Below are 25,873 nucleotides of genomic sequence, written 5' to 3' on the forward strand. Positions count from 1 at the left end.
GGAGGGAGGGAGGGAGGGAGGAAGGGAGAGAGAGAGAGAGAGAGAGAGAGAGAGAGAGAGAGAGAGAGAGAGAGAGAGAGAGAGATTTAAGAGTAGCTAAGAGACAGTTCATCAGTTGCGAGGTAGTACAGTGAATTCAGTGCAGTGGAATTTAGTTCATTCATGAGTTCTTGTAGTTCAGCAGAGGCAGTTAGGGCTAGAGAATAAGGATCCAGAAGATTAGCACAAATTGCCAAAGTTCAGCTGAGAGAAGCCAGATTGAATCAGTCAGCTTGAAGAGGTATTTGGACAGAAAACCTGAGTTGAACTATCCAGCTAGAGTTCAGAAAGGACTAGAAAGGGTTAGCTTATTTAGAAGTAATCCTTTGAAATGGCAATGACATCTGGCAAATAAAAGATATGTTTACAAGGAACTAACACAGAAACACAAAAATTGAAAATGTGCAGATTGAGAGACTTCGAAGCCCTCATATCTAAATGGGAATTCTTCATCAAAGCTATTCTTTCAAGGTTCAGAGATTTATGTAAAAGAGAAGATGGAAAGATTGTCAGAGCCAGAGGTGACAGATGACTAAAAAATAAAAAAAAAATAGAAACAGTCTCTTTTAGGCATAAAAGGACTGATGGACACGTAAACATTGTGGGAGCATGTAAATGCTTTCATAGGCTTAAAGTACATGGGGTTCCCAGCATTGAGAAATGGAAGTGGGTATGAGCTCCCACCCCTAGTTAAGGAGATATCTGCAACTGATACCCACTGGTGAAGGAAAATTTAGTTTTCTCCAATGTAGTCAATCTGACCAGGTATATTAACAATATTTCAGAGTAGGTGCCATGCCCAAGAGGAGATGACCAACATTAACAATTTCAATTATATGTTTATAGGCCTTTTGTATTTGATTGCTTTCTCATATTGGTCTTTTGCTTGTATATTTTGGTTTCCATTTATATGAAGTTTGTGTGTGTGTGTGTGTGTGTGTGTGTGTATGTGTGTGCGTGTGTGTGTCTGTCCTAGTTTTTGTTTGATTTTTAAAGAGAAGAAACATTAAGTTGGGTAGATAAAGAAGTAAGGAAGATCTGGAAGTAATTGAAGGTAAGGAAAATCATGATCAAATTCTCTTGTGTGAGAATACATTTACAATAACAAAAACAACAAAAATTGAATGACTCATGGAGGAAATAAGAAGTTAATGATTCCACTTATTTTAAAAGACTTTTTTTGTTTTGTTTTGTTTTGTTTTTTGCTTAAGAAAAGTTACAGAGATTAGGAATAAACCAAAGGAAAACACTTTTAAGTATGTAAGTTTTAAATATTTTAATTAACTAAAACAGTAAATACTTATAATTTTCAAATAAAATAGTGCAGCATATGTCTATAGAATAGATATTTCCTTCAAGACCACTATCAAACCCACAGGAGAGGATCCATGCTGGCTAGAAACCCACCATATTCTTGATCATAGATTTATATCCTTCTATTATTTATTGCATGGAAACTCTCTAATCATTACCATTTACAAGCGTTTGAAATCTCAAAGGAAGAACAACAATATGAACCAAACAACCCTCCCGAGCTCCCAGGGACTAAACCACCAACCAAAGAGTACACATGGAGGAGTCATGGCTCCAGACGCATATATAGCAGAGGATAGCCTTGTCGGGCATCAATGGGAGGAAAGGCCCTTGGTCCTGTGAAGGTTCGATGCCCCAGTGTAGGGTAATGCCAGGGCAGGGGGAGGGAGGAGTAGATGGGTGGATGGGTGAACACCGTCATAGAAGCAGGAAGAAACTGAGAAAGAGGATAACATTTGAAATGTAAATAAATAAATTATCCAATAAAAATGAAAAAATAATAAAAATCTCTTTTAAAGAAAATAAAAGAGGAAAATGTGTACTTTATAATAAAGCTCTTGTATGTAATTCAGTGCTTGAATATCCTGGAGTCCATATTAAAAACTTTCTCTTAAGATTCCAGACATATTCAGAGAATCTTCTAATTGAAACAGAATTGTAGTACACTGAAGGATTACATTATCTATTTGGATGGAAACTATGTAATTTATTTGATGTGAAAGCATATAGTTTGTGATAGATAAATATCATAGTATTTCTATCCATAACTTTAATTTATTTTTCCCCTATTTCCTTATGCTCTTGACACTTTATCAGCCATAGTTTTAACATCTTAAACTTGAATGAGTAGTGTATATTACTTAACACAGTTATGGCTGTTCACAGCTCCCAGAAAACAATCAGAGTAATGGAAATCTGAGTGAGTGTGGGAGTAGACTGAGAACATTAAAAAAAAATACAAAAGAGTTGCTGGAATACTTTAATGACTTTGTAAAAAAATCTATAAAAAAGAGGCAGCATCTGACATAAATATCTAGATATATGTATATATGTTTTTGACCAGTCAGCAAGAAATGATTTGGTTTCTCATTTTAGCAACAAAGAAAATAGTCTTTTAATACACTGTGAGATAATGATGCTTGTTAACAATATTGCTCTCTGTAGCAACAAGATTGTAATCATCCAATGCTCTCATGACATGCTTTTACCTGTGCTACTAATTTATGTTACCCCTAACTTCCCAAATTCTTGTTAAAAAGCAGGACCAAGTTTAACCAATAATACTAATGGGGTATCACAGAAATGCTTCTACTTTCATAATACTAGATTTGTTGCTTGTAATAATAATTTTGTGGTTAGATATAATGTGTTGATAACCCATTAAAAGTGTTACAAATATGACCTAAAACACATTGAACAATATATTACTAGATGAATCAGGCTTCATTGACATTACCGATCAAGACTACAAAACTCTAGTTATCAGGAGATAGCAAACATAACTATGAATTTAAACAAGATTGTATTAAGTAAACACAAAAACCAACTTCCCACCAATAGACACACTAGCCAAATACCCTATGGATTTAATATCCAGATAAACCAAATGTGTTAATATAAATTGTAATCTATATCAAACATGAAAGAAGATAAAAGAATTTATTCATTCAAAAGCCATATGTACAAAATATAATATCTTCATAGGTTTATAGACATGTGGCTTTATCACTAATAAGAAACCAGGAACCTGGGTTGAACCTTTGAACTTTCTATAGCTGCTACCTCACCACTGAAAGTTTCTTAATAATGTGTTCATAAGTTTGCTTTCTTTTTCCAATTTTTATTAATTCTTAGAGAATTCTATATATTGCCTTTTGATTATATTCATTGCCCTCCTCCCAACTCTTCCAAGGTTCACTTTCATTCCATAAACAACAAACTTTGTGTCTTCATTTAGTTTTCAGTCTATTATTTTTTATTTGTTCTGCTCATATACTCTTGGATGTGTGGCTTTCACAGGATTTCATTCTTGACCAGGGACCACACCCTTAAAGTAAATAAACTCTGTTAAAGATGAATTTTCTTCTCCAGTGTCAGCCCACCTAACATAATAGAAGAGTAGTTACTCACCATTCTGTTCCCGCTGCACCCCAGCTGCCAGCAGGTCAGGCTCCCCTAAGCTGATGTCATTCAGCCTTGTCCCCAGGCATTCCATGCAAAGGTGCTTGCACCACTCCTCAGCTTCCAGCTCTGCAAATGACCACACAGGTTAGGATAGGGGATGTTTCCTGAACTTTGCTCCAATAAGCTAGTAAGGAGTAGGCAAAGAAAGCTATATTGATGGAGGAAAAATCCTCACAGTTGTTTCTCATTATTTTGTTTTCATTTTTTTTATTGGATATTTTATTTACATTTCAGATGTTGTCCCCTTTCCCCATTTCCCTCCCACCCAGAAACTCCCTATCCCACTCCTCCTCCTCCTCCTGCTTCTATGAGGATGTGTCCATACCCACCTACCCACTCATCTCCTTGCCCTGGAATTCCCCAACACTGGGGCATCCAACCTTCATGGGACCAAGGACTTCCTCTCCCACTTATGCCCAACAAGGCCATCCTCCCCTACCTATACAGCTGGAGCCATAGGTCCCTCTGTTCCCAGGCTGTTTGTTTAGACCCTGGGAACTCTGGTTGATTAGTATTGTTGCTCTCCCCATGGGGCTGCAAACCATTTCAGCTCCTTCAGTATTCTCTCTAACTTCTCCATTGGGAACTCCATGATCAGTTAAATGGTTAGCTGTGAGGATCTGCCTCTGTATATTTCAGGCTGTGGCAGACTTCTAAGTAGACCGCTGTATCAGGGTCCTGTCAGCATGCACTTCCTGGCATCCACATCAGCATCTGCCTTTGGTGACTGCACATGGGATGGATAGCCAGGTGGAGCAGTCTCTTGACAGCCCCTCCTTCAGTTTCTGTGCCACACTTTGTCTCCATATTTGCTCCATGAGTATTTTGTTATTCCTTCTAAGAAGGACCAAAGTGCCTATACTTAGGTTTTCCTACTTCAAGAGCTTCATGTGGTCTGTGAGTTGTATCATGAGTATTGAAAGCTTTTGGGTTAATATTCACTTATCAGTGAGTGCATACCATGTGTGTTCTTTTGTGATTGGGTTACCTCACTCAGGATGATATTTTCTAGTTCCATCCATTTACCTAGGAACCTCTCGAATTCATTGTTTTTAATAGCTGAGTAGTACTCCATTGTGTAAATGTACCACATTTTCTGTATCCATTCCTCAGTTGAAGGACATCTGGGTTCTTTCCAGCTTCTGGCTATTATAAATAAGACTGCTATGAACATAGTGGAACATGTGTCCTTTTTATATGTTGGAACATCTTCTCAGTATGTGCCCAGGAGTGGTATAGCTGCGTCCTCGGGTAATTCTTAGTCCAATTTTCTGAGGAAACACTAGACAGATTTCCCCTATTTGCAGATGATATGGTAGTATACTTAAGTGATCCCAAAGTATCCACCATAGAACTCCTAAACCTGATAATCAAATTCAAGAATGTGGCTGGATAAAAAATTAATTGTAACAAATCAGTAGCCTTCCTCTTCTCAGAGGACAAACAGGGTGAGAAAGAAATTAGGGATTTGACACCCTTCACAATAGTCACTAATAATTTAAAGTACCTTGGTGTGAATCTAACCAAGCAAGTGAAAGATCTGTATGACAAGAACTTCAAGTCTCTGAAGAAAGAAATCGAAGAAGATCTCAGAAGATGAAAAGATCTCCCATGTTCATGAATTGGCAGGATTAATATAGTAAAAATGGTCATTTTGCTGAAAGCAATCTTCAGATTCAATGCAATCCCCATCAAAATTCCAACTCAATTCTTCATAGGGATAGAAAGAGCAATTTGCAAATTCATTTAGAATAACAAAAAACCCAGGATAGCGAAAGTTATTCTCAACAACAAAAGAACTTCTGTTTTCATTTTTATTTGTAGTGAGTGTGTGTGTGTGTGTGTGTGTGTGTGTGTGTGTGCACATGCCCTGAAAGAGCCAGAAGAAGACATCAAATTCCATGATGCTGGAGTTATAGCCAGGTGTAGATTGCCGAATGTGTATGCTAAGAACTGAACTAACATCCTCTGCAAAAGCAGCATATACTCTTAACCACCAAGTGAGCCATCTCTGTCCTGTAATTCACATTTGACAATACATCCCAGGCAGTTTTATGTATTAACCATAATGCTTCTCATTCTAGACTATTTTAGAATGAGTCTTTGACATAAAGCAGTAATTTAAATATATAGAAGTGTATGTACACGTGAACAATTGAAAGTAAAACTATATGAAGCATGTAACTATTTGCCTGCTTCTGCCTCTGAAGTATGTGCAGTATTTGCCTGAAGGTCAAATCCCCAACTCAGTGGGGAATTGTAATGGATCATAAACCTACCATAGAATGGCACTGATTTGGATGTATTGATATTCCTATACTTAAAAGAGTGGGGAGGTGTTATGATCTTGTTATAATTTCTATGTAAAATGTGTTCTATAGGCTCATATGTTAGAATACTTAGTCCCTAGGTAGTGTCACCATTTAGGGAGGTTGTGCAACCTTTTGGGGTTCAGTGACCCTTTCACAGGGTCACCTTAGACTATCTATATCATATATTTACATTATGATTCTTAACAGTAGCAAACTATAGTTATCAAGTAGCAGAAAATAATTTTATTATTAGGCATCACAACACCAAGAAACTGTATTAAGGGGTCAAAATATCAGGAAGATGGAAAACCACTGCTTTAGAGTTTGTGATTCTGTTAAAGGAGGTAGATTGTCTGGAGACAGGGCTTGAGAATTTAAATGGTCTTGCTTTCACTCAGCCAGAGACCTCTAGTATTTAGGTGGCATCTTACAACAAAAAACTACCCAGAATTCTCACTACTGAGGGCCAAGATTACTACTATGACTTTAAAATTTTGATAGATTGATAGATATTTTCTGAATCATAAGCCAAAATAAGTTAGTTAGGTTTTCTGTCAGAGTAACGTTAAAAGTGACTATTATATAGCACTTAACCATTGATTAGATCATTATTCTTGTTTGTATTAGTTCATGACTTCTTTGTTTTCACAAGACAGTCTTTATTCATTGGTAGAATACTAGAGTTTCTCCCATATATTCAGAATCCTTGGGCTTTCATTTCTAGAGCTACTAAAGTTCTAACATGTCATTATAGATAAGGGTTCAGGATGTGATTGTATAGGAGTCAAGCAGCCAAGCTACTTGTACACTTTTGTAAAATACATAAAGCTTGATATTTGGAAGCAGTCTCAAATATCACAATAGAAAAAATTGGACCAAAACTTTTGCATTGGCACATGCCCAGAGAAGTTTCTGACTTTTCAATGTAGCATAAATCTGTACTGGAACTATGTAATATAGATTTCCATCAAATCTCTTGCTCTTTGTGGATGACACTTCAACCTTTGCCTTGACATTTTAAACTCTCCATAAAAAGTCATTCATGACAGGTTTTCTTGACTGCAGAAATTTAAATATTAACTTCTTTCAGTGTGCAACTCCAGAAAAGTCATGTGATGCTTCCCTCCAAGTTTGGTCACATTGTCCTAACATCAAAAATAGACTATCAAGGTAAAGACAGATTTGCTGCTTCTATTAGGATTTATGTTAACCACAACGTTCACTAGAAAAGAAAGCAGAAAGATCCTCTATTTTACCACATAATGAAAATCAATGGCCCTGATATTCTAATACTGAGAGGCGATTTTTCTACCTTTGGTACTGCTGAGATACTTCAGTGTTTAAGATTTTATTTTGTATGTGTCTTGTTAGATTCCTGCTGATATCTGAATGTGGGCATGTTGGTCATTTAAAGAATATTCACCAGAAACTGGCAATCTTTCTTCAAGGCTGAAGATACCATGATAATAGTAACTAAGTCTCAAAAAATGCACGGACATTTTCAACATTTTTTTCCATGACCTCTTGAATGTGCTGAAGATTTTCATGTCATTACCTGAAACCTGCAGTTATCTTGAATTCCAGAAGCAAGGAAGCTTGTAAGCAGACCACTTCCTTATGAAACTGCTCTTCTAGAGTAAGAACACCTACCACATAATGGAATAACTGTTCCAATAATGGAGACAACTGCCCAATAATGAGAACAGCTGCCCCATAATGAGAACAACTGCTCCATAAAGCAAATAACTATCCATAATATAAACAGGGTCTGCTCCACTATGCAACAGTAACTGTTTCAGAATGAAAAATGGCTTGTTCCTTCAAATGTTTCTTATGAGCCCCCTTTAAACAACAAACAAACAAATAAACCAAACCACAGTCAGACCAATCCAGTACTTATGCATGGCCCTGCTTTATCTGTTCCTGTTTAATCTAAAGGTTATACCAACTCCCCTCAAATGGAGATAAAGAGTATTGTTCTGTCTTCCTATATGACCACATTGAGTCTTAAATTCCTTTCCTGTCTTCAATGTTGCTGTTTTCTTTTGTTTTCTGGAGTCAGTTGCATCATATAATTTATTAGGACCTCCTTCTCCTCAGAATTAAGCTTCTTGCTTGTGGCTCTGGAAACCCACTCAAATGGGCTTTGAGTTGTGATGTGGGATGAGAGTTGTACTAACCAACCACAGTCCTTCTCTTCCCAGCAAGTGCCTTTCCTACTTTCAAGTAAATGTAAATCACTGAGTTTAAAGATATTCTCACATAAGCATGAATGGGAGGTTGTTTCCTAAAACATGGGCATCTTTTGTGGTTGCAACCCTAACAAAAGTAATACCCTGTCCTCTAGCCAGCATTATGAATAATGAAGCTATCTTGTTGTTGTTCTTATGTAAGGTCTGTGTGTTGAAATAATTTTTATGCATATTAGTTTAATTTGTTATTATATGTAATCAGTATTTTTCTGTGACTTCTATGTTTTATAAGAACCGATGACCTCGTGTGACTTAGAAAATTACTTTGCAGCTAGGTTATACTTTGTTTCTCTGTCTCTCTGTCTGTCTATCTCTCCCTTTCTCTGTTTCTCTCTGTGTATACATATTTCTTTTTTTTTGTTTTTTATGAAGCTGAACTTTATTACAAATGTTATTGCTATAGACCATTTGACATTTGTTTTACATATCAAACTTCTTAGTCTACACTGAATGTGCCAATAAATAAACTCCTTTGTGGATTAAGAGACATTAACTGTTTCATAAAGTTTTTCCTATTTTTCTCAGCATGAAAGGTGTGTTTTTTTTCCATTAAATGCCTTAAACCCATTACGTTGTGATTGGACTTAAGCTCTGGACTCTACACTATAAATTACAGTATTACATGATAGATTAAAAAATTTTCTGATTTTCAAAAGGAAATTGAACAGTGTATGGGAACAGCAAGACAAAGTAAGAGAGCTGAAAGATATAAGAAAATTTTACCCCTTTGTGCAGAGATGTGATAGGCAAAACAAAAAAGGTAGACCAATATGCTTATTCATACCTGGGTGTCTGTTTATCTTGCTTCCTCTATACTGAGATTTAAGGCAATGAACCTGCATCCCTTTTAGTAAAGAAAAATGTCTTTACATGGAATGCCCTAATAAAGGACTTTTGAGTAAATGATTACATTTAAGCTTTAATGCTACCATTATATCTGAGCTTAAGATAATGACATTAAAGTTAAATGATTCTAAATGTGATATACTTTAAAAAAAGAATTCTATCAAATTTATATAAATATCTCTATAAAAGTCCCATTGCAGAATTAAAAAGCATAGTATTGGTCACATGCTATTTTAGCATATGATCCAGCTAAGAGTAATTTCATGTGGCAATCCTAAATCATTGTAATCAGCCCTCATTGCACTTAGCTTATAGGGCAAGTCTCAGGAAAGAACAAATAAAGTACTCTTGGTGTTTACTTCGGATCCTACAATTTTAGTTGTATTATCTTTTTCATAGGTTTCTGTGATTGGGTGATCAAAGTTGTCTTTATATTTACTGATGTATTAAATATATGCTTTACTGTAAACTGAAGAAAATGTTTCTATGTAGACTATTGTTAAGCAAATATAGAGCTTTCCTCATTTTTATGTAAAATATAGAAAGCAGTATACATTTTGGTGAACGTCCCATTCTTGCAAAAAAGTTCATCACACTTAAAACATGAATACTGCTTCAGCAGACACCAAATGACTCCATCATGTTTTAGCACATACAAAATAGCTTTTTACTTCAGTGTGAGACTTAAAGAACCAATCTGCTCAGAGATGGGATGAAAAAGACGGGACACCTTTATTTTCTCCAGTTTTTGATATTTTCCATAAAATTATCTCCCTTATTTTTTCCTTAAAACATGGCCTAAATAAACCCTTCATTTAGATTCTTAGATGCGATTAGGATGTGATATTGTCTCTTTGCACTTCTGTGTTGTATTTTATTGAAGCCCAAATTCCATTGACATACTTTCTGCCTTTCCCAACCATAATAGTTAAATAAATAGGTTTCTAGGAAATTCACTCGATTTTGTGTATTGAAAGCATAGTATAGCACAGAAACATGGACAATGGTAAGTATATGGGGCACAGATAAGTAGAAGGGATTATCAATTATTTCATGGATATTGAATACAACTTCTAGAATCATATGAAAATAATATAAGAAGAAAAATCTTTGTGAACTGTTTTGAGGTCAGTGTTGAGTTTGATGTGGGCCTTATAATTTTTGCCTACATACTGCTGGCTTATCTAAATAAGAAAGATCTTTGCATAGGAAAGAGAAAATATCAAATCTCTTTCTCTACCAAATGGCAGGGTGCTAACTATCACTCAGTCAAATTCTTTCTTAATTTTATTATCTATATTTTCTTTTGGCTTTATTAGAGATATTTATTCCATCATGGGAATAATACATAAATTGTATTTTATTTGGCATGTGATAAACTAGTAGTCAAATTTTTATGTTCTATTTAGACAAGCCAAGTGAAATTTCTGAGAAAGGTCAACAAAGAGCCAACACAATACGTAACTACTTAAGTCTATACAATTGTTTATCATGATAATCACATTTTTTTTTTTTTTGGCTTAACAGAAGCTTGGTATAGCAAAGTTTTCAAACCAGTATTGGCAACACTAGTCTGTTATTTCTTTCATTTTCTGAATTTTAAGAACTAGGTTCGGTTAGAAAAAAAAAAAAGAAAAAAAAAAAAGAAAAAAAAAAAAAGAACTAGGTTCGGCTTCCAGACAGCCAACCAAAAATTGTACCTACTTGCCTTCCAGTGTAACAAATGACAAATAGCAGCAATTGACAGAACAATCAAATGTGATATTCTGCTGCCTGACAAGAATGCATTGCAGAGTGCTTTGAAATGGAGGTTAGCAAATGACACAAAGTTTAGGGCTATTGAAAAATCAAAAAGAACAGAAATTAAAACATGTAAATGGTATGAAAATTATTTTGCAGTTATATATGTATGGTCATACCTGTGTGTGTATCTGAGGATCCATATGTTTCTCTGTGTGCATGAATGCATGTGTGTATATGTATGGATGGATATGTGTGATTCTGGTTATGTGTTTAGAGATGGGAGTATGGTGATTAAACATTACAAGGATGCATTATCTCAAAAGAAGTTGGTACTATATCAGCAAGTGACATATTGTTTCTTTCTGATTCTTTTTAACAGGTTTAATGATGTCTTTAAATGATACATAGTAATTAGAAGTATTTGTTTTGTAGAAATACAAAGTGGATCTTTTAAAATCATCTGGGTCAATAGATGGAACCATTTTGTAATTTCTTGATTATTGTGAAACACCAATATATCTGATTGTCCTCCTAGTAATATTGAATATCTAGCATTGATCTAATGTTTTGTTATACAATATTCTTACAAATTATCACAGGCACACCAAGATGGAAAGCCATTTTTTCATAGTTTCTAGGGCATTTCAGAATGTATTTTATCACTAAGACAATGATCTATTTGCATTTTCAGTGTCCAGAATCTCCATTCTTACTGCATTTAATAGCCAGTGTCCTTGTGTTTGTGATATCCTTAACTTTATTTCTGGCTGCTTAGCCAAACATACAGTTGATCACTCTGGGCAATGTACTATTCCTCAGAGATTAATTCATAACCTAAATCATAAAAATATTATGCCAAAATCCATGCAATAATGCCATGTGCTCCTCTTTTTCTGAAATAAAAACATGTGTGTTGATTTTCATGTTACTCCTGTCACTTTCTCTCAGAGATTCCATATTTCATATGCTTACACAGCAAGGCATTTGGAAGATAACTAGTGAATGCATGTAGTCGTGATTTTTAAAAATCAACTTCCATAAAAAACACCTGATGTAGCTTTTTACTTTTGAACAGGTCAATGAGAAAAAGTACATCATCCTTCCATCGAAGAAATTAAAAGGGAATTGTCAAAGGACACATGAAACTCTAATCTTGGTACTCGTTGATAACTAAAATTCCATTACAGATTCATTGAATGCACATATAATTCAGTCAATTAAGTTTAGGGGCAAAGAAAGTGTTCAAGCTGTATATATTTGTTTTTTAACATGTTTTCAAATATTTGTAGTGGAGAAAATATCATCCTTAAGTGACCTAGGCAAAAGTGATGTTGCTCTCAAGGAAACATTTTCTCTACCCATTGCCTCCAATAGGATATTGGTAATTATCACTGTTGCAGCAGCCTCAGTTTTATAAAATCTTTGTGCTTCAGTTAGAGATAGTAGAAGAGATGAACTATTTAAAAAAGGAAATTGCTCATTAACATTTTTAGTTGGAAAATTAAAGTTTATTTATACAACAATAAAACACATTGAGTCTCACCATTCTGTATTGTTCTGTATTCTGAGATAGAAGAAGATGTTTGAAAAATATTTCTTTCTGTTTCTGAAAGAAAGAGAAGTACAAAAAGATGCTATGGGAGGACCTAGGAAGTATCACTAAGAAATCAGAGGGACCCTTGTTTCTAGTGAGAGTAACTAGCCAATGAAGCAGTCCTTGGCTACAGTGCCTTTTTAATGTTGATCTAGATTAACTTAAGCTTCTATGACAATTATAGCAACAGTTATGGTTCTAGTAGCTGTTATTTTAAATATTGTAACATTATAATTTTTAAAATGTTATGCTTTTCCTATAAACAGATATTCCAATGTTTTAACTCAGGGAAGAGTCCAGATATCCAGATGAAATAGGCTCAGTTTGTTTAGAGGCTCAGGGATTTTCAGTAAAAAACATGGATGTAGTGTCTGAGGACTGAGATCATGTCTCACTATATGTGATTAATATTGTATTAAGAGTTTTTACTAATTTATATTTTAGGCATAGTGGAATTCTAGAACTAGTCCCAGAATTAGAAAAAAATTAGGTCAAAATCTCTCATTAAATTTGTTGAGTTACTATTTTTTTCATATGCTTGATCAACTTTTCCCACATAAGATGTTCAAATCAGAATTTGTTTTGAGATTCTTTTTTGTTGTAGTTATGTGAATGCAATAGTGAGAAAATGATTCATCACCTGGACAGGATCTATAATCACTTAGGAGACAGTATCTGAGGATGTCTATAGCAGTATATTTCCCCGCTACATTTAATAATAAACTCAGTAATTTGGGAGGAGCTAATGTGGGAGGAGTAAGGAGAGGAAGAGAAGGAAGAGGAGGAGCTGGAGAAGGAGGGGGAGATATGGAGAAACCTGGGTGGGTCCATAACGTCCAGGTAACGATTTAAATATTGGAAAACAACTCTAATTGTGTGGGCAAATTGTTAATTAAGCATTATTAAATATATAAAGCCTTTGGATAATAATTAAGCATTAGAGTCTCATTTCTACCTGGTACCGTGTGGATGGCGGGCATTGTTTGGGGTTCTGCCAAGCTTTGTGGAGACAGCTGGTAGATTGACAGAGACATCTCCCACAATGGTGTCTCATAGGTGCCAGGGCTGGTGCTTCAAGCTGGCCTGAGCCAAAGCAGCAGTGAAAACATATCGCTGGTCATGGCCTGAGGCCTTGCCTAGTCTGGAACTTGGCACACTATAACAACAAGCCAGATTGGGTGCTGCCGTTTTTTTTTTTTTTTTTTTTTTAAATTTTAACAGTAACAGATGTCTTTTGAGAAGTTTTCTAGACAAGTTCATTGATGTTGGGAGGTGTCAGAAGAAAAATTTAATCACCATCTTACCCTGGTGTTAACTCTGTGGACTAGAAAAATGACCATAATGTTAACTCTGTGAACTACAGTAATGATTGTTCCGGCAAGACATGCTCATTGCACATGATACATGGTATATGGTACAATAATGGCATAAACATCATGGGGGTAATCAACCACTTTCTGACTGGATTTATATTCTTTTCCATAAGATGAAGCTCCTACCTGGAAACCTTATAAGGTAGGAACCCAAGGATAATTTTATTTTTTCTATAAAAAGGTGCTTATTCCTTACTCTTTATGCTAGCTCCAAGTCTTTTTAAGGATTTCCCATTCCAGAACCAGTTACAAGGGCAGTCTGTAGCTCAATATGATAGCCAAGGTGAGAGAAGACGAAATGGAGCCTTGATATTTTGTTAGGATGTTGTTCTCCATATTTCATTTTGTACTTTTCCTGATTTCTGTTTTTTTTATGCCTTAGCATTATAATTCATATATTTCGATTTACAGTAAAATCATATGGTACTTGTTACAGAGGATTTGGGGGTCCTGACTTTTAAATTTCTGATTTGGAAAATATAATATGCTTCCTGGTATTTTGTACTGCTAAAGCAAAAACCACACTCATTACTTGGTGATGTAAATTTCATTTTCTTTATATTGCATCTCACATGCATAAACTAAACATGATGTGTATACTTCAAAAAATTTCCCATCTTTATATCATATTTTACCTATCAATATTACATTTATACACATACTAAATTTGCTTTATATTTAATTAATTAATTTGATTCGTAGTGCTGATTCTAGAGCTCAAGGCTTCATACAGACTAGGGAAACACTGTCTCTGTTGGGAGTCGACTCCTAGTAGAAAGCGGCTATCATCTTTGCAGCCATATCAGGCCCTATACCCTGACCAGAGACTTGTTTTCAACAGCCTACAACAGCTGAGCACACTCTAATAAACATCTTGTTTTTCTCCCATGTCTTGTTTTGTTGTTTAGTGCCCCCAGCTGCAAGGCTCACTGGTAACATATCTTCAGCTGTGTTCCCCTGCTTGTGCTTATATATACCCAAGATTTCCTTTCAATAAATGGACTTGATCAGACTCTCTGTCTTGTCTCCATTCTTTGCATCTCTTGCCCCTCCATCCCCACTTTCTCTCTTGCTAGACCCTGTTGACTGACCAGAATGGACTGGATCATGCCTTCATGTCACATCCTCCACTCCTAAAAATCTACTGTCCTGAAAGACTTAAATATTGTTCTTAGTACTCTACATTGATGTTACTTTAAATTTTCCAATGTGTTTAGTTATTTTGTGACAACATTTTAGTGTTATGCCATGAACCAGTGATTAACAAATATTAACTTGTTTATTTTTCGACATAAATGATGGGTTTTTTATTTTATTCCCCTAAATAATGTAGGCTAATGCCCTTGATTTCCTCCAAGAACTTGAAGGTTGGACTGTACTGGTGAAGGTACCACATTCAGACTTTGGACTTGGAGGAACTGAGATAGAACCGATATAGAACTCTCTTTCTTTAACACTATCTCTTATGGTATTTAAGGGTGCTATGCAAGCTGCGTAAGCAGAAATACAATTAGAAGTCCTACCTAGCTGTAAAGCTTATGGACTTCATCAAAGAACAGCCTGCTTAAATGCCTCAAATAGTGTGACAATGGCTTTTTTATCTTGGGGGTAAACAGTATCTTTATAACTAGACTTATAATCAACTCATTAGGAGGTGCTTTGTATAAACCTAGCTAACTACTTGTGATTTGTATGGTTATGGACCCTAGATTTGAAACTACTACTGCTACTTTTTTATTGCAGAATAATCCTCAGTACTCTAAATGTTATGCATACTTATGCTCACAGATAAGTGCAGCTTGCACTCCATCCAAGAAGGTTATGTTTTAGCAGCAGATGAAGACTATTATAGAAAATTCCAACTGGGAAAATTACAGAGAACATCAGATTGTGGTATGTCCAACCCCAAGTGATATCTCTACAACAAAATCCTTACACATAATGGTCAAGGAACACTACTGCCAACATTGTGGGAGGAATGGAAAAGTCAGAGAACCATGATGTCTGTTGTGAGACTTTGTCTTCTATATAAAACAGGGAATCCATACCTATGAAGTCTCGTATACATCCTCAGCTGAACAAAACCTGCATAATGACTTCAACAGTTGACACGCCATTGCCTTTTGGAAAATCTCCTTAGGCCCCACCACTAGATGGAATGCAACTTAGCAATAAGAGATGACTATTAAGGTAGTGGGTAAGTTTTATATGAGTCAGTTTCCCCAAAGAGTTCAAGCTTAATAAAGTTAGAAAAACATTAAAAATATTTATAAAAAGAAATTTCTAGGTCATCTATTCACCAATTATTTCTAAAATCTATACTGATATTTTTTCTTTGATTATTTTCAAGTTTCTTGTTTATATTTAATAAGTCATTTGCAATAATAACATGTCTTCATGGTGGTAGATGTCTCCTTGTTGACATTACCTAAGTCTGAAAAATACTAGTTCTTCATTATGAGTTTTCTTTTTCTTTTCTTTTTCTTTCTTTTTTTTTTTTTTCCGAGACAGGGTTTCTCTGTATAGCCCTGGCTGTCCTGGAACTCACTCTGTAGATGTGGCTGGCCTCGAACTCAGAAATCCACCTGCCTCTGCCTCCCAAGTGCTGGGATTAAAAGCATGCGCCACCAGTGCCCAGACCCATTATGAGTTTTTAAACCCATAATGTTGCTATTAACATTTTAAATTATTTTGTATGTGTCCCACTTACTGCTATTCCTTATATGACAAATCTTGTCTCATATATTTTAGATGGATGTGGAACATTCTCATTCTTACATATCATGATATTGCATAATGTTTTCTTATATTTTAGAATAAGTTTTTGTCAGCTGGGTGGTGGTGGCGCACGCCTTTAATCCCAGCACTTGGGAGGCAGAGGCAGGCGGATCTCTGAGTTCGAAAGTTCAAGGCTAGCCTGGCCTACAGAGTGAGTTCCAGGATAGCCAGGGCTACACACAGAGAAACCCTGTCTCGAAAAAAACAAAACAAACAAAAAAAATAGAATAAGTTTTTGTATATTCTGTGCTATCTTTATTATGAGTTCTTCAGGTTTATCATCTAACAAGAAATGTTGTAGCTTAACATTTTAATTCTTTATATTCTAATGATTTTAATTTTATTTTAAGATATCTTAAAGTTTTTCTGGTTTATTTGCTTATATTCTGGTTTTGCTATACTATGCCATTCTGACATGATGCTTACTAAATTCTTATATTTATTTTAAATATAAGTACTTTTGTTAATATTTATTCAGGTGTTAATCTCCCCTCTTTGGTACCAGAAAAGCTTCCCTCACTGTGTGTTAACCATGGGAGGAGAATTATGATTGTTTGTGAGAAAACTCCAAGAAAACTTATTTTATTTGAAAACACCAAATTTTTCATGAAATGTCCTTTCATATCCCTCCCAGCTACAATGGATAGAGGTGAGGTTACTTCAGATCATTCATTAAAATGGAACATTGTTATTTGTTTGTATGTCTCCATAGAAAAACACTATTTTACCACATTGGGGTTGGCCACTATATCTTAGGGCTTGTCTGCCATGTGCATGGACTTGTCTGCCATATGCAAGGCCTGGTCTTGTCCTTGTGACTATACCCACTACTCATGTGATTCTTTAGTACCACTCACTTATCTGCTACATTATTCCAGGTCCCACTACCTGTAGAGCAATAAAAATATATTATCATCTATTTCTTTAAAGTCCATGTGCCAACATTTCAAATTCATAAGAAATGCTTGTTTTTTTAAATCAAGTATTATTGAAAGTCTGAAATTTATTGGTTTTCATCAAGTAAGTTCTTTGTTACTTCTAGGTCTGTTTTAGGCAAATAACAACTTCCTGTTTTATAGATTGGCTTGAAAGCAGCATTCCTCAAAAGATGATGCTCAGCAGTAAGAGAAACTTTCAGTTTTCTCAGTATGAGTAAGGAAAATCCTAGGAGATCAGTGTTTATCCAAGTCATTATAGTCCTAAGAAGAGCTAACAATCAAAGTCAGCTGAAGGATTCACGGGGCACTGTTTGTCATCAAAGGCCGTGCTCCTTTGTGTTTCATGTTAACAAATCAATTTCTATTTCAAGCAAACAAATTAGTTTCCTTTTTTATTTTGTCTTAAATGCTGACTGAATAATAAAACAACTTAAAATATTTCTTTAGTAAGATACCTAGCTTGTCCTCTGAGAAGATGGTTTAGAAAAGAGACTGGAGTAGGTGAGTGGCCAAGAGAATGGGAGGGATTTGATTGTAAAGGGGAAGAATGGCAATATATATCTATAGAAGAAAATATAAACAAGTTTCATTAAAAAGTACAGAAATATTAGTTATATAGCTCAGAGTAGAATGCTTGCCTACAATATGTGAATCTATCATCAACTGTTGGAAAAAGAAGAAAACATATAAAACCTGATCATTTTATAATCTTAAGAAGATACAGACAATTTGAAAAAAGATAGTGAATTATACATGGGATATAAAAATTTCTCATAATGCAAGAAGATGTTAGTTTGAAAATGGTAGGTGAATCAGAATAAGAGCCTGAAATGAGAGGCTAGGATAGATGTGGATGTTGTGCATGCTTTGTAGTGTAATGTATACCAGAGTAATGACTACTTCTAATTTCCATGGAGACAACCCCTTACATAAAACAATAAGCTATGTACAGTTTTTCACACATAGTACAGTACTGACTTTTGTTTTGTTTTATTTTTGAACATATTGTTAGAAAATATTGTATATTAATACCATAGCTAAGTTTTCAACACTATGATAAAAATATTTCAACATTTTAATGAATAGTATCTGGATAAGAAGCACCCATTAAGTAGCATCATCACTTAGTTTTGAAAATGCAACAACAGGCATTAGCAAAAGAATCATGAAACAGTTGGAAGACATATGTGAGAAAATCAATATTTTACAGATTAGACCAAGATGTTAAAAGTAGGTGATAAATTATTAGACTCTTTGACATGCAGATAGTAGGATAAATTTCAGAATCATCAGACTGAAAAAGGAACAGAAGTAATTATCAAGGAAATTCTATAGAAGTCATAAAACCTTACAGTAACTGAAGAGGAAGAATCAAGTGACCTTTAAGAGCACCAAAAATAGCAGCGACTCAGAGACCTTTCAATGACAAAAAATTACTTTACATGTAAGAACTACATGGTAAAAATGTTTTACGTTTCTCACCTACCATATTAGACTTCAAGATAACAAATTTATGAGGATTCTAGTCACAAAAATTATAGATTAATATTGAAGAGAAAATCAATGGTTTTTTATAATGTACTCTGAGAAAATTTATTAAAGAATCATGAGTCTGTTCTGGACTTTTCACTATTGTTCATTGGTTTATTTTATTCTTGACTCTTACAACATACATGCAATAACCATGAGTTAAATGTTTACTTGATTTTTGATGTTTTTTTTATTTTTTGGTTTATTTCTATTAATTTTGTTGTTGTTATTATGGTAACTTTCAGTATGATATTTATCCTCTTAGAATTACCAGTTTTTCATACCAGTTTTTAACTACAGGTACAAATTTAAAAACAAGTCTAAAGAAGTTATTGTTTTTTCATAGCTCGTATCATGTCTGTTGAAGGGTCACCCCACTGTGCATCAAAACTTAATAATGTTTAATTTTAACTAATTTACAGAAAAAGGTGGGAGAAGTCTCTCCATGTTTATTAAGTCCTTATGAAATGCATAACAATAAGTGTCTTATCATTTACTGTATTGTTGCTTCTTTCCTAGGTCCCAGGACTCATATGTAAGGTCTCATGTCTCTATGTATAAGTTACTTTTCTCCCTGTTATGACAAAATACTTAACAAAAGCAATTTAATAAAAGAAGGTCTTTTTTGTTTTTGCCCTTAGTTTGAGGATAGTCTGCTATGGTTAATAAGATTCAACAGCAGGAGACTACTGACCACATTGAATCTATAGCCAAGAAGAAGAAAAAATAAATATTGTTGATTAGTTTGCTTTCTTCTTAATTAGTCCAAAATACCATACCACTATATGGTGTGTATCACATTTAAGGTGTATATTGGTAACTTTTCTATTGATGTGATAAAATACCATGGCCAAGGCATGATTTGAGGCATATAGTTCTAGAGGGATATGAGTCCATTAACATCATGGTGGGGAGATTGCAGAAAGAGACAAGCAGATTTGGTGCTGGAGCAGCAACTAAGTACTCACATCTTTAACCACTAGCAGGAGGTTGGGAGAACATCAAGGATGGAATGAGGCTTTTGAATGTTCCAAATCTGTTCCCATAACATACCTCCTTCAACAATGTCACACTTTCTAATCTTTCCCAAATAGCCACCAACCTGGGATCGAATTACAAATGCCAGAGACTTATAGCAGCACCATGTCTTTTCTCTTAATTTTTGATTTTCAAAGCACTATACACATGTGAAAATTTCCAGGCACTTAACCTCTGTATAGGCACAATGCTACTATTCCCAACTGCATCAATTTTACTGCTTCTGGGAACAGAATGGCTGTTAAGATCTTTTTTTTTTCAAACTCCATTTATGTATAAAGAATATAAGTATTGGCATTTAGTCAGGAAAGCTGAGCAATCTGGATAGGGGCTTATAGTGGACTTTAAATACACACCTTTTAATAACTTCATATCCTCTAATTGCAAATCAAATTTCTAGCATGCTAATAAGCTACTTATAATTGTTTTACATTTTCTGTTAAAAAGTCATTCTTATGAGTAGAATAATAAAAATATCCAAATAAAATAGTTGTCTGAAACTAAAATCTTTGTGTTGTTAAAAATGAAACCCTGGTTTTGTTTTCTGAGTATGGAAAAATCAGGATTAAATTTTTAGAAGGGATATTACATTAAAAAAGAAAGTAAGTTTCAAGCTTTATTCTAACACAAAGCATGTATTTAATAGCCTGTAAGTCACTACAGTGTTCAAATTGTGGCTTCCAGAAGGAGGGTCCTATTAGACACAGCATAGTGATCTTCACGGTGAGCAAGAAATAAGGGAAGAACTGTGCTTGGCAGTCATCTAAGTTGCAGCTTTAGCATTTTTTCTGTCTGTTTCATACAAGATGACTGAAAGCTAATCTTGGAGATGTCCATTTGTGAAAGTCTTTAAATATGCAGGAACACACACTTCCACAATCTGAAAATACTCTGATGAATTTCATTCTTTCCCTTTCTGCATTTTTTCTAACGGTTCCTGGGAAACACAGGCAATATGGTATGCTCATACAGAATGTGAATGAAGACTGTAATACAAAAGTATGGTACATTACACACTCACTCTTTTCTTTAAAGCATGGACTCCTTTAAAATCATAGGTATTTTCTTTACCATGGTAATATTTATGGCTTGCTTTAGATTTTCATGTATTTATATAGTCACTTACCACAATGATGTGGAAAATAGAGCTTAGACACTCACAGCTCTTTGGGGGTACGGAGTATACCAGACACCTGAAGATTTTTAAAAGTTATATTTCTCTACATATGTTCAGTCATCATGCCTCTCATCAGAACAGACAAAAAATCATCCATAATCTTCTAAGTATAATTAGGAAACAATAAACAATGTGAAGTCCACTTAGTAGTTATGAAGAGTAAAAAAAATAGATGATGATGATGATTGATGATAGACAGACAGACAGACAGACAGACAGACAGATAGACAGACATAGTGGGGAAATGAAAGACTATAGTATGGTCACTCATTTTACTTCTGGCAAAAAAGGTCCCATACTTAGACAAAAAAAGAGATAACATGTCTGAGATTTAGTGGACAGAGACAGCCCTTGAACTCCCAAGAAATCATCAGGAAGAGTCTTGTAAGGTTATGATATGTCAGAGGGCAGCTCCATGAAAACTCTGAGGTGGAGGAAAATTTACTTTAGAGGCTAAGAGCAAAAAGAAGACGCAGGTGCTAAAAAATAATTCAGCTAAATCGGGAAGGATTGTGAGAATCAGCAGCCCCCACAAGTAGACACATGGAGAAAAGGCTTTGGAATTAAAGCAAGTGAGCCTGTCAAGCCTTTAATCCCCGGACTATGTGCTCTTATAGGGTACATTCTTTCAAAATTAATAAATTATGAAACATTAGCTATACATTACTATAAAATGAATAAGTCAGGGAAAGAGAATAAAGAAATATCAATGAATAGATTTTCATTAAAAATAATCAGGGCCAGAGTTCAAATAGTCAAAATCTATGAAAAACACAAGGTGAATAGACTAGATGGCACACTTGTAATCACAGACCTGGCAGGAAGATATGGGGGTTCTTTGGAGGAGCTTTTCATTTGATTTAGAGTTCTCTGCCTCAATAAGTTAGAAGGGTGATAGAGGAAGATTTCATGAACCAACTTTAGCTTACCACATACATGCATATGCATGTACCCATAACATTTACCCATGAATAGACACACATAAAGACAATACACGGAGACATATAAACAGAAAATAAATTTTAAAAGGACAGCAGGGTTAAACTATAATACTATATTTATTTCTGTGTTTTATTTATTTATATATATACAAATATATGAAAAACAAATATTTATATTAGAAATTCCTAGAAATAATAACCAAAACCATAGAAGAAATTTGTTAATTGAAATCATGATGCAAGGAAATAAACAAATATCAAGACTCACTGTCTTTGTGAATTTTCTAAAGGAATAGTAAAGATCAACAGCAATAAATTGATTGATTGTGTTTGATGTATTTAGCTATAAATTGTAAGTGTATCTGTAAAGCTAATTAACTACTAAGACATACACCTACACAAAAAAGAACAGAATTCAAAAATCTCAAGATGATAATCATAAATGTTTAAGATAGCATATGGGGTAAATTAAACAGAATTAACCTAAAACAGGAACATGAGATTTAGCAGACATTTTTTATACATTAAGAGATAAAAGATGTCTAGGTTTGTTTACAATCAACAAAACGCATATAGACAATCTTAAAACATATAACTTAGCCATTTGGCCCAGAACAGTACTTCTTTACTTTATATCAGGAAAATCAAGCATGAATAGCAAGATTAGGTGATAACACATCCTGATACATTTACATGGTTAAATACTAAAACATATAAAATACTGAACTATGCTAATGAAACAATATGAATGACTATGCAAAATTATGCTGTTTGAACCACATAAGGTATTGTAACTTTCACTGAATAATATTCTTGATTAGAAAAAAATAATTGCAGAAATGGAAAACAAAATAACAGTTACTAGCACCTATTATGAGCAATTAAGTGGTATGGGTTTGACTACAAGGGCTTACACAGTGACATGTGTGTGTGTGTGTGTGTGTGTGTCTACTAAAACAAAATGAAACTGAACACAGACATTGTACACAATTAATTTGCTGAATGTTGTGTTATTCTACACTGACATAATAAGACCACTGGAGGAAATGTTTGAGAGATAAAGAGGTGCATTTAAGAGCTTGTAACAATCAAACTCATGTCTACATGAAAATGGAAATCTAAAGTTGCCTACATTGTAGCTGCTCAAAAATAAGAATGATGTGGATGTTCTCAGAGAGCAATAATCATATATAGTGAAATAGCCCCATATTGGAGTTCATAACAGTAGGAACAAACCGCTAAATTTGTATGGACATATCTCAAAAGAACTGTGTAGATTATTTAAAACAATTTTTAAAATTTGCCTACAAAATGATTATACGTGTGTAAAATTTTCTGATACTAATTTTTTAGATGAAAGGCATACTCCAGGACAAAGGGCCAAGGATGGTTACAGTGACTAATGTGTATGTTGTACATGAGTTTTCGTGATCTAAGCTGTGCTGTTGCATAGAAAAACCTATAGGTGTCATGAAGTTTATAGCACTAAACATACACACACACATGCATAATGCTAACATTAAGAGACACGCAGACAGAAAGGAAAACACAATCCTGAATGAGATTTTAGTAAACTCGATCTATACCAATCTCCTATTTATGATGATGTTGCATGCCATCTACTTTATTTTTTGTATATATGGAAATATGGACTTACAGGAGTCAGATATCCTGAATAGCAGATATTTACATTACAATTCTTAGCAGCAAAATTAGAATTATGAAGTGACAATAAAATAATTTTGTGGTTTGTGATCACCACAACATGAAGAACTGTATTAAAGTGCATCAGGAACATTGATACCACTGACATAAATAAAGGAAACTATTGTAGTTAATAACTTCCACTAAAGAAGTAAAATACTGAATTTATTCTCAGTAGTCTAAATTATTATAACTGGAAAGAAGCAAGCTTATAGTTTCATAAGTCAGCTACTATTCTGTAGCTTATGTTCAGTAATGTAGTTGCTGTGCAAATTAGATGAAATTTACAGTTTGGGATTTGATGCTAAATAATATTAGATGTTGCTGTCAAAAAGATAGCTGACAACTAAAACTCACTCTGGGGCTCACTGCATTGTAGATGTCCTCACCTCATGTCATGATGGAAAGAATAAATCTAGCCTACCATCAAATGATTGTGTTCAGGAAAAAAATACTTTAAAAGCAATTAAGAATTATTGCAATGGTATAACCATTATTTCCTATAAAATGGAACTCTGGGTTCTGCTCCAGCCTTAAAGAATTAAAACACATAGGGATGGCTTCAGAATCTTTTTATAGGGTCTATCCCATATCACCAATAAGCTAAGGTGTGTGAGTAAGTGAAATAGACTGTCATTTAAATATAAAAAGAGATGCATCTAAATGTTCTCAATATATCTCTTGTAATTAGTATAGTTAATAATTAGGTAGGATTTGTTCCTGTATTCCCTTTCCCTTCCCCACCATGCGTGTGTGTGTGTGTGTGTGTGTGTGTGTGTGTGTGTGTGTGTGTGTGATAGCATCAATATCACTTCCTATTTCAACTTTGAGGTCAAATACGCTTTTATAAAGAAATAAAAATATTTTTGTAGCAAATAACTGTTCTGACACATTATTGGAGGAGGTTGGCAATGTTTGAAATAAACCACTAGTAAGAGAATACGTATAACACTTAGTGAAAGACACTCAGCAAGAGATATGATCCCGGAATGGGTTTATTTATCTGAAAATTCACATAATTAAAGAAAAAGCTTTTAACGTCTTAGTCTTTACAACAAATAAAAATACTCATTCATTTTCTTCAAAGAATCATGATTCTCCACAGAAAGAATACCATCTGTGAATGAAGTATCACTTCTCTTTCGTACCTTCACCTCTTGGCTCTAGAGTTTGCCTTTATTCACCTTTATCAAAGTCACATATAATAAACTTATGCTGCAAATAGAAACTATTTTGTTTGCTTCCAGCCTTGCAGAGAAAACCTAAGGTTCTGTTGCTTGAGACCACACTATAGATTTCGACAGATAGGTTCCTAATAGCCTAGTGCAAAGACTGAGGGCTCAATGTAGCAGTATACATCTGTCTCACTCTTAAATGTTCATCTTATACAATTTTGCCTCCCATCAAATAGGAATGAGATAAAAATCACATAATGTGAAACCAAAACACTTACGAGAGCTTAGGGAATAAGAATATTCTATGTGGTAGCATGTGGAGAACACAATTTAAGAGATATAACAGAAACTAACAAGAAAACATGTGAAGATTCCAGATTGAGGTAATATTTTATCATATTTATAAACTACAATTTTTCAGGCCATTGGCAATGGGAAGAAAAGGATGAAGTGAAATAGCCAGGCCTTGCCTGGCATGCAGAGACATAAAGGCCAGCCAAAACTTTTAGGCTCTATTAAGCAGCATACAGACACCATAAGCTCTTCTTATTTGTTTGTTGGAGCCATGCTGTAGGTTAATCTGACATTTGTTCATGTAGTGATTAGACATGGAAGATTCAGACAGGGAAATTAACAAAAATTATTCCTATAAATAAAGTTATTTTTTATCTCCTGATGTCTGTGGGAAAAGAAGCAATTGAGCCACATCATCAATTAATGGGGTCATATTACAGGAGTAGCGGAATTGAACTTGAGACTTTGGGAAGTATGGTTCTATTTTACTATTCTATTCTATTGTACTCCTATTCTATTCTATTCTATTCTATTCTATTCTATTCTATTCTATTCTATTCTATTCTATTCTATTCTATTCTATTCTATTCTATTCTATCCTATCCTATCCTATCCTATCCTATCCTATCCTATCCTATCCT

General features: G+C 34.5%; 1 protein-coding gene across 1 annotated transcript in view; it reads right to left on the minus strand.

Moving 5' to 3' along the window:
* The window catches only part of Dok6 (docking protein 6), a 411,556-nt gene that overhangs the window by 163,380 nt on the left and 222,303 nt on the right, over positions 1-25,873 (minus strand). Inside the window, exon 4 of the mRNA XM_028768962.1 lies at positions 3,484-3,603. Coding sequence (XP_028624795.1) covers positions 3,484-3,603 — 120 coding nt within the window. The remainder of the gene's footprint in view (positions 1-3,483; positions 3,604-25,873) is intronic.

Source organism: Grammomys surdaster, unplaced genomic scaffold (genome assembly GCF_004785775.1).
Source record: "Grammomys surdaster isolate TR1022 unplaced genomic scaffold, NIH_TR_1.0 189, whole genome shotgun sequence".
NCBI classification, from domain to species: domain Eukaryota; kingdom Metazoa; phylum Chordata; class Mammalia; order Rodentia; family Muridae; genus Grammomys; species Grammomys surdaster.